Raw genomic sequence first — 9,416 nt, 5'->3', positions numbered from 1 at the left:
CAAACAGGTAATTTTTTCTAAAAATTTCAAAATTAAATTAAAATATATTTAATAATAATAATAATTTTATAGATAATTATATAAATTGTAATAATGTTATTGTTTTTTTTAGATGGTTAGCAGTACGTTTAGAAATGGTTGGAAATTTAATCATTTTCTTTGCTGCATTGTTTGCTGTATTAAATAGAGATACTGTAAGCTCTGGTTTAGTTGGATTATCTGTTAGTTATGCATTACAAGTAAGTTATATATGTAAATAAGATAAATAAACATAAGATAAATAAATATAAGATAATAAACATAAGATGGATACATAAATAGTCAAATTGCCTTGAAAAATGTTGAAATTAATATATTTATATAAATATATAAATAATTAAATTATATTATATAATATTTTTTCAATTTATATTTGCATCTGTTCTGAGATAGATATTAAAATAATAAGATATAGTAAAATATATATATAAAATATATAATTATTTAATAATAAACAAAAGTATATAAATATTTAATTTAATTAACTTAATTTTTAAATAATTTTTAATAAATTTTTTAGGTTACTCAAACATTGAATTGGTTAGTACGAATGACTTCTGATGTTGAAACTAACATTGTAGCTGTAGAAAGAATAAAAGAATATGGAGAAACTCCTCAAGAAGCATCATGGAAAAATCCAGATTATACACCACCTAAAGAATGGCCTGTACAAGGACGAGTAGAATTTAAAGATTATAAAGTTCGTTATAGGGAAGACTTAGAACTTGTACTTCGTGGATTATCGTTTTCTATTAAGGGAGGAGAAAAAGTTGGTATTGTTGGTAGAACTGGTGCTGGAAAATCATCTTTAACATTGGCTTTATTCAGAATAATAGAAGCAGCTGATGGACAAATTTTTATTGATGATATTGATATTGCTAAATTGGGGCTCCATGATTTAAGATCTAGATTAACTATTATTCCTCAAGATCCTGTATTATTCTCAGGAAGTTTAAGAATAAATTTAGATCCTTTTAATTGTTACACTGATGATGAAGTTTGGAGAGCTTTAGAACATGCTCATCTTAAATCTTTTATAAAAAGTAAATACTATCTTATTAATAAATAATATTTAATAATAAATAATTATTAATAAATGTTGAAAAATATATATAAAAAATATAATATTTATTATTTATATTTTAGATTTACCAAATGGTCTTTTATATGAAGTATCAGAAGGTGGAGAAAATTTAAGTATAGGTCAACGGCAATTAATATGTTTAGCAAGAGCACTGCTTCGAAAAACAAAAGTATTAATTCTCGATGAAGCTACAGCTTCAGTCGATTTAGAAACGGACGATTTAATTCAACAAACAATTAGACAAGAATTTAAAGATTGCACAATTCTCACAATAGCTCATAGGCTTAATACAATTCTTGATTCAGACAGGTATGTTTTATAAAATTGTAATATACTATTACCAAGTTATTAATTGATATTAAATAAATAATATTTAGGATCATTGTCTTGGATAATGGACGCATTGTGGAATATGATTCTCCAGAATCATTACTACATAATTCATCTAGTTTGTTCAGTAGTATAGCTAAAGATGCAGGCCTTGCTACATAAATAAAATCCATATCGTAAATACTGTACAAGCAATGAAATAATAATTTTAAATTTATGATATAATAATAAAAAAAAAATATAGTAAATCATTTATATAGACAAATATAAAGTATGCTTAGATTTGGAAGAATGAAAAATTTTGTAGAGCAACATTTTTCAATCAAATCATACATAATTTTTAAATAATGCCAAGCACAGCCTATTTGTAAAGTAGTACGGATATCCGTTACTTAAAGTACTGCCATTTTAGCAGCACATCTTGTGCTTAATAGAAAATGTTTTTAAATGTACATATATATTGTTTTAGTAATTTTACTTTAACAAGCCTATAATCTTGGGCAAACAATATATGAAATGTAAGCAATGTACAAAATATAGCAGTATTGTTTAGTTTCTTTTATTTCCATTAAACTTTATTAACATTCATACTGTCTTATTTTTATTTTTCAAGAATAATTATCTATAAATATGTAATGCAATTTATTTTTTGTTGTTAATTTGTCTTTGTTAAAATTATTTCGCTCTGTACTGTTTGATAAATATGATAAATTTCCAAGTTATGTAAATAGTATTCTCTAATATTTATGAACTTAAAAAAAAATAAAAAGATTACAATTTTATATAATATAAAAGTTTTATTCTTATTATTTAATGTTTTATTTTTTTCAATATTATAATATTATATTTATGTAATATATTTGTTATATATTATGTTATATATTATGTTATATATATTATATATTAATTGAACAAAATAAAAGATTTATGCTATGTATTTTTATGATATTATATATATTATATATATATTTATATATATAATTTATAAAAAGAATATAAAAATTTAATTTCTTATTTATAATTTTTAAGTATCATTTTAAATAAACAATAATATATATTTTCAATGTTATAATTAAGTTCATAAAATTAAAGTTAAGACTTTAATTATCAAAGATAAATACAAAAAAATTCATGAATAATATAATTTTTTATGAATATCTCAAAATAATATTGTATAAATATATTATAAAGATACTGTATATTGCAATTTATATTTTAAATTATTAATCTATATTACATTATCACTTTATACCATATTTGCAAAAAAAATTAATTATCTAAATTATCAGTATTTCTATTTTGCTTCTTGGTTATGAATAAGTTTAATTCGATAAAATAATTAATAGAAATTAATTTATAAATAATTATTAATACTATTTTTTGAAAATATTATAATTACATTATATCATATTTCAAAATTAATAAATTATAATAGAATGGAATAATTTTTATTTTTTTTTATTAATTTTCTAAAAATAATGTTATTTAACTGCTGGTAATTATGACAAAATTAAACATTCATTGAAGATACTGATTTATTAAAAACAATGATTATAATTTTATCTAAGATCAAGTACAACTTAAAATATATTTATAACATAAATTTGTTTAGAATTCTTTTGCAAAATTTTATTCATACATAAGAAACAATAAACTTAAAATATTGATACAAGAATTATATTATTCATTATATATGAATATGATATATATATGCAAAATATATAATATTATTTCTTATTTTTCATTTCTTATTTTTCAAATTATTCATTAAAATATTTGCATGCATATATATGTAATCCAGGTCATTTCATATACATGTGTAAACATATAATTCGCAATTCGAGTTATTTTTTAAACATTCAAATAAACTTTATATACCTTGACATGATATCAAATAATAACAATTACTACAAAGCATTGAAATATAAATGAAACGTAAATATAAATCTAAATCAAAGCATAATAACAATTGTTTCTTAAAGATAGTATATATATACTTATATTATTCTTTACAATTATACTAAATCTTGTTCCGATATTCTGCCAAATGCAATGGACATCAAAATTCTTATTCAAGCATATCAATGTCTTTGCGAGGCTTTTTAATTGGCTAGATGAAAACCAGAAGAATATATATACATACACGTGTAGTTATATCAAACTGATAAAGGTACTTATTAATGCGTATAGATATATATCCTTTGGTACTAATAAATTTATTAATTTAAGATAAAGTTTGTATAATATTATTAATGCTAAAACATTATGTACCAAACATTATTCGTTTTTTTTATTTGCTTCATTTTTTGCACGATCTTTAATAAATTCTTGTTTTTTATCCTTAGTTATTTTAGCTTCCATTTCACCAGAAAAACCAAATTCATTTACTCTAGTATGATCTGTTTTATATATCCATCTTTGATATAAAAATATAAAGAAAACAATATCATCTCGGAAGCAACCAATTCTATATAATGTTGGCATTTTTATCACAAATGCAAAGATGTCATCGATAAACGTATTTAGAAACTTGTAAGACATCATGCGCCATGGAAGATGTGCTACACTTTTTAACTTATAATTAATAAATAATTGTGGTGTCATCATAATAAATCCAAATGTTAGTAAAAATCCATAAAGCATACTAAGAACCCAAGAATACCATCCTTTATGTTCTAAATACATCAACGAATAAATAGCATATCCTCCTAAAAGAGGATAAAGAGTCCATGACAAATATTTAAAAGCAAGTCTATCGTATTCTTTTGTGGAAGATTCTACGTATGATCCTTTATCATGAAAACTTATTTTTGGAAAAATACCAAATATTTTTGAATTTTTATCAACAGTAATATTTACAACTTTATTAATTTTCCATACTTCAATGCATAAACCTATTGCGCAACTAATCCGAACGACTGTATTTGTTTCATTATCAAGAACATACAATAAAACAATCAAAGATTGAAAAACATTGAAAAATACAGATCGAACTGATAGACCTTCTAATGAATTACGATTATTCCAAAACTGTATATCTGCAAAAACATATAAAAATTATATTATAAATTATTTATAATATTTCTAATTGTATATAAATACATATTATGAATATTAATTTTCTTAAATGGATGCAAAATTATATTAAATTATATGTTAAAAATTCAAAAAATTTTATAATAAGAATATAATTTTGCAATTTCTTAAGTTATTTTTTAAGTTATACTATATATAAATTTTATACATAAATTTTTAAATTTTTTAATTGATTTTGTTTGTTAATGAATTTATCAATAATATATCTATTATTTAATTACCAATTTAAATAGTTAACCATATCTATTTACAAAAATTAAATTATTTATTTTTAATCTTACCATTTTTAAATGCCAAAAATTCAAATACACTATGTAATACTGATACAATTATAGTTAAACCCAATAAATAGGGATTTGTTTCTAATAATGTTTCCTTCAAAGTATCTTGATCATTTTCATCTTCATCTGATGAATCTCCTAGATAAAAATATTATTAAAATTCTATTTTTCATTATAATTAATTTTATTGCTGACATAATATACCCATAAGTGAGGATGTCCATTTATTCCTCATTGTTTGAGCTGCATAAATTTGCCATTTAAATAATGAAAGTGGTTGATAAGTTAATTTAAGTTCAAGCTCTTTTACAGTATCATTTAAAGGTTGATAGTCTCTTTGCATATTCCAAAAATCATTCATATATATTACAGGTTTATAAAATTTCTCACCAGGTAAAAAATGAATATCTGTTAAAAAATATTTATCTTAAACATAAATAAAAATTTAAAATATTAAAAAAAAACTTACATGTATCTAAAGGTGGTGACACTTGACCATATACCCAATTAGTATGATCTGTTACTAAATTAATAGTTAAATTTGGATGCCAGTGTGATATATATTCCTGATTCATTAATTCAGCTTTCTGAAATGAATATTTAATATCTTTAATTTAATATATATAAAATATATTTATTTAATGATTTGATAATAGAATACAATCATACCTCAATTTCTTCTTTACTTGCAGTAGTTTCACCAGTTAACAAATTATGCTTTTTTTGATATCTAACTTTCTTAAATTTATTTAACATTTTTGTAGAATTTGACATATAATTTCCTGCATAAATATTTTTTCCACTTTTAGGATTTGGAGATTTTCCAGTTTTTGTAATATATACATGAAGATATATAGATCCATTATTTTTTAATTGATCAGATGGAATAAATTTATAATTCTTAACTTTTGAACCATCTTTAAATGGTCCACTATACCAATCTCCATATATTAATCCTTGTTCTAACCATATTAATGTTCTTGGATCATCAAATTCTTTAAAATTTTCTGATTCTGATAAATAAACATGTAAATCAAATAGAGTTCCATTTTCAAATATATTTATAGTTTGTAAAGATTGTGCTGGATTAACAATGCCAGAAAACTGAGAATTGTCAGTGTGAAGTCTTCTAAATAGATGACTAATACAATAAATAATAAGGGCACGTATAATTAATGATTTTGTTATAGCAAAAAATGATTCTAGATGCGTTCGTTGATATTTTTTCCTTTGTTCATCAGTATCTGCATTTACCTATATATGAATTAAAAAAACAATTTTTATAATAAAATATTTCGGAAAGATTAAATTTCACTTAATATTTACGATATTATTTTCAAATGAAACAGGTAGCAACAACTATTTACATTTCATTTAATATATTACTAAACAATCATTTTATATTCTAAATGTATAAATTTTTTTAAATTATATATTACATTAGAATATAATTTTTAAAAAATTTGAACACATGAAATATATGTGAAATTAAACCTATTAATTTTAATAAAATGTGATAAGTATTTTCAAATGAATTATAAAATAAGAAAATATAAGATAATTAACACACATCTCTCTCCTCGTTGTTTTCTGTAGAAATTACTTCTCCATTTTGTCGATTGTTATCCATATTTTCTTTGATCTCTATTTCCTCACGATCGTGATTATCATTTTCAGTACCCACCATTTTTGTGTTCATGTTTTCCATATATTCTCTTTGAGTCTTCAGAGGGAGACACATATATATTAATACTACCGGATGTACAATGTACAATGTACAATATATTTCATAATCGTTTACTTAACTTAAATTTTTCAAATTTTTATCTAATCAAATAATTTAAAATATGTACAATGAAATATTTTTATAATCTTTTATAATACTAAATTTATTAATCTTTCTTGCATATATAATATATCAATTAATTTTTTGTAACATAAATAATTTATAATCATTTGAAATATTATTTTCAGAAAAATATAAAATAAATTTATTTATATTCAATTTTTTATATAAATTTTTTTCAATAAATGTTTTTAATTTTTCTCATTCTATTACCACTAGTGATATTTAACTAGAGAAAAGTAAACAGCTAATTAAGATTGGATTTTAAAAAATCACATGTTCCGGCGGGAATAATGTAATATCTTGTAACGGGTTAAATGCAACTTTTATTTATCTTTTTTATTATCTTAATATAATTTTTTATATTATTATATCACATTTCTAAATTAAAACTATGTGGTGTACAACGCCTGAAATTTCATGGCATAATCGTGATCCAGTTTTGAGTATTGATATACAAAATGGAATTTATAAAACATCAAAAGATGAAATTTTTTGGCGAGTTGTAACCGGAGGTGCTGATTCACATATTTTGGTAATATTATACAAATAATTTATCATTTAAATATAATATGTGAATATGATTTTTAATTATTTTTTTAAATCAGATATGGCATTTAACAATGAATGAAAATGGAGGTGCTATTGTGAAGTGCGTTGCTGATTTAGAACGGCATCAAAGGGCAGTAAATGTAGTGCGATTTTCACCATCAAAAAGTATTTTAGCTTCAGGAGATGATGGTTAGCAAAAAATATATTAAAATATATTGAAAGATTAAAAAAAAATTAAAAAAAGTAAATTAAAATATATTTTATAGAATCAACCATAGTTTTATGGAAACAAAAGGAGGATTGCGAATTTTTTATTACTTCTGAAGAAACTAAAGATAAAGAACAATGGATTTCTTGGAAAGTATTAAGAGGACATCTTGAGGATGTCTATGACATCAGTTGGTCTCCAAATTCTAATATGTTAGTTTCTGGATCTGTAGATAATACAGCCATTTTATGGGATATTCACAAAGGACGTTCTGTAGCAATATTATCTGATCATAAAGGTTTTGTACAAGGTGTTTCATGGGATCCTTGTAATCAATATATATGTACAATAAGTACAGATAGGTATTCAATTTTAATAATATTTTTGTTATCTTTAACATATTTATATATAACCAAGTTATACATTTATAGAATATGCCGTTTAATTGATATAAATACTAAAAAAACAGTACAACGGGTATATAAGACAAAAATTCCAACTCGAACAAATCATCCAATAAAAGATAAAATAGTACGCTTATTTTATGATGATACTTTTAAGTCATTCTTTAGAAGATTAACATTTTCTATAGATGGATTATTACTTATTGTACCTTCTGGTATAATTGAGCCTATAGAAACATCAGAAAGGGTATCTAATACAACTTTAATTTTTTCAAGATATAATTTAAAAGAGTAAGTTTATTGATATATAATATAATATATAACACAATATATTTTATAATAATTTATAATAATTTTATTTTCAGACCTCTTGTACTTCTACCTTCTTTAGATGAATGTACTATTGCAGTTCGATGTTGTCCACTTTATTTTGAATTACAAAACGATGGTCCAACACCAATGATAGCTTTGCCTTATCGAATGGTATTTGCTGTTGCAACACAGCACTCAATAATGATATATGATACTCAACAAATTTCACCAATTGCTGTAATATCAAATATTCATTATACTAGATTAACTGATGTTGCATGGTAAGAAATGATTATTTAATATTATTAAATGAAAAAAAAATTTATTTATTTATCATTTTTAGGTCAGATGATGGTAGAATTTTAATTGCATCTTCAACAGATGGTTATTGTTCTATAATACATTTTCAAAAAGGTGAATTAGGTCAAGAATATAAAAAACAAAGTGATATTCCAACAAAATCTGATAGTATTAATAATAATTTTAAACAATTTACAACATCAAGTTTTAATATTAAAAATGTATCTGAAAAACTTGCAGCCACTGCTGATATAGATAATAGTGCTATAGATATTGACATAAAACATGAAATAAAAAAAATTCTCAATGAAAATTCACAAAATATCATAAATGAAAATAATAAATTATTAAATCACACAATTAAACAAAAAACAGACTTAGATAATAAAATGGAAATTGAAGAGACTGAAGATATTAAATTAGTTTATAATGAAGAAAGTACTAATGAAGTTAAAGTAAATATATCTCAAAAATCAGAGGTACCATTAATAATCCCTAGTAAAACTCCTCGAAGAGTACAATTAATTACACTTTCTAGTCCAAAAGGACTTAAAAAGGAACAATCTTAACTTTGAAATGTGACTAATAATTATAAAATATATTTACATATTTAAATATTTACATATATATATTTTTATAATATTTCGTTTTATAATTTTTATTATTACAATAAATATTTTAATGATAAATTTAATCAAATTTATTATTCATTTCCTTATATTTATAGAAATACATTCATTTGTTTATAATAGTAAGTAAGTAATTGATTAATTGTTATATATTATTAATATATAACATTTTTAAATATGAATATGAAATAAGTAAATTTGTAAATAAATTTTAATCAATTTTCCATTTTCTTTATTTAGTATCTAGCAAGTAAAATAAAATTTATCTAAGAACGATTTTAGTGATATTTATGTTTTAACCGAGTATTCTGAGTACTATAGTATTAACTTTGTCA

General features: G+C 21.9%; 3 protein-coding genes across 3 annotated transcripts in view; 2 read left to right on the top strand and 1 right to left on the bottom strand.

Moving 5' to 3' along the window:
• LOC102672882 (multidrug resistance-associated protein 1) overlaps positions 1–2,240 on the top strand; it is a 12,709-nt gene extending 10,469 nt beyond the window's left edge. The window contains exons 21-24 of the mRNA XM_006612168.2: positions 98–239; positions 560–1,082; positions 1,186–1,432; positions 1,501–2,240. Of these exons, the coding sequence (XP_006612231.1) occupies positions 98–239; positions 560–1,082; positions 1,186–1,432; positions 1,501–1,615 (1,027 nt within the window). The 3' untranslated portion in view covers positions 1,616–2,240. The remainder of the gene's footprint in view (positions 1–97; positions 240–559; positions 1,083–1,185; positions 1,433–1,500) is intronic.
• Positions 2,241–2,974: 734 nt separating this feature from the next.
• Positions 2,975–6,571, bottom strand: LOC102672748 (cleft lip and palate transmembrane protein 1 homolog). The gene is made up of 6 exons (XM_006612167.2): positions 6,401–6,571; positions 5,500–6,084; positions 5,300–5,417; positions 5,035–5,238; positions 4,831–4,968; positions 2,975–4,491 (listed from the first exon to the last, which is right to left on the bottom strand). The coding sequence occupies exons 1-6, from the start codon at positions 6,569–6,571 to the stop codon at positions 3,731–3,733; spliced, it is 1,977 nt and encodes a 658-aa protein (XP_006612230.1). The 3' UTR covers positions 2,975–3,730.
• Positions 6,572–6,926: 355 nt separating this feature from the next.
• Positions 6,927–9,030, top strand: LOC102672607 (chromatin assembly factor 1 subunit B). Its single transcript, XM_006612166.2, has 6 exons — positions 6,927–7,211; positions 7,285–7,417; positions 7,495–7,798; positions 7,868–8,131; positions 8,206–8,433; positions 8,496–9,030. Exons 1-6 carry the CDS (start codon positions 7,071–7,073, stop codon positions 9,019–9,021), a joined length of 1,596 nt encoding a protein of 531 aa, XP_006612229.1. The 5' UTR covers positions 6,927–7,070; the 3' UTR covers positions 9,022–9,030.
• The last annotated feature ends 386 nt before the right edge of the window (positions 9,031–9,416 follow it).

Source organism: Apis dorsata, unplaced genomic scaffold (assembly GCF_000469605.1).
Source record: "Apis dorsata unplaced genomic scaffold, Apis dorsata 1.3 scaffold_99, whole genome shotgun sequence".
In the NCBI taxonomy this organism is placed as follows: Eukaryota; Metazoa; Arthropoda; class Insecta; order Hymenoptera; family Apidae; genus Apis; species Apis dorsata.
This window is presented reverse-complemented; position numbering and strand designations above follow the sequence as displayed.

Excerpts from the sequence above, each read along its gene's own strand:
- LOC102672748 (XM_006612167.2), bottom strand. The coding sequence starts at position 6,571 with ATGTGTCTCCCTCTGAAGACTCAAAGAGAATATATGGAAAACATGAAC. Across the intron at positions 5,239-5,299 it reads GTCACCACCTTTAGATACAT|ATATTCATTTTTTACCTGGT; the intron begins GTAAGTTTTTTT and ends ATTTTTTAACAG. Across the intron at positions 4,969-5,034 it reads ATGGACATCCTCACTTATGG|GAGATTCATCAGATGAAGAT; the intron begins GTATATTATGTC and ends ATTTTTATCTAG.
- LOC102672607 (XM_006612166.2), top strand. The coding sequence starts at position 7,071 with ATGTGGTGTACAACGCCTGAAATTTCATGGCATAATCGTGATCCAGTT. Across the intron at positions 7,418-7,494 it reads TTTAGCTTCAGGAGATGATG|AATCAACCATAGTTTTATGG; the intron begins GTTAGCAAAAAA and ends TATATTTTATAG. Across the intron at positions 7,799-7,867 it reads TGTACAATAAGTACAGATAG|AATATGCCGTTTAATTGATA; the intron begins GTATTCAATTTT and ends ATACATTTATAG.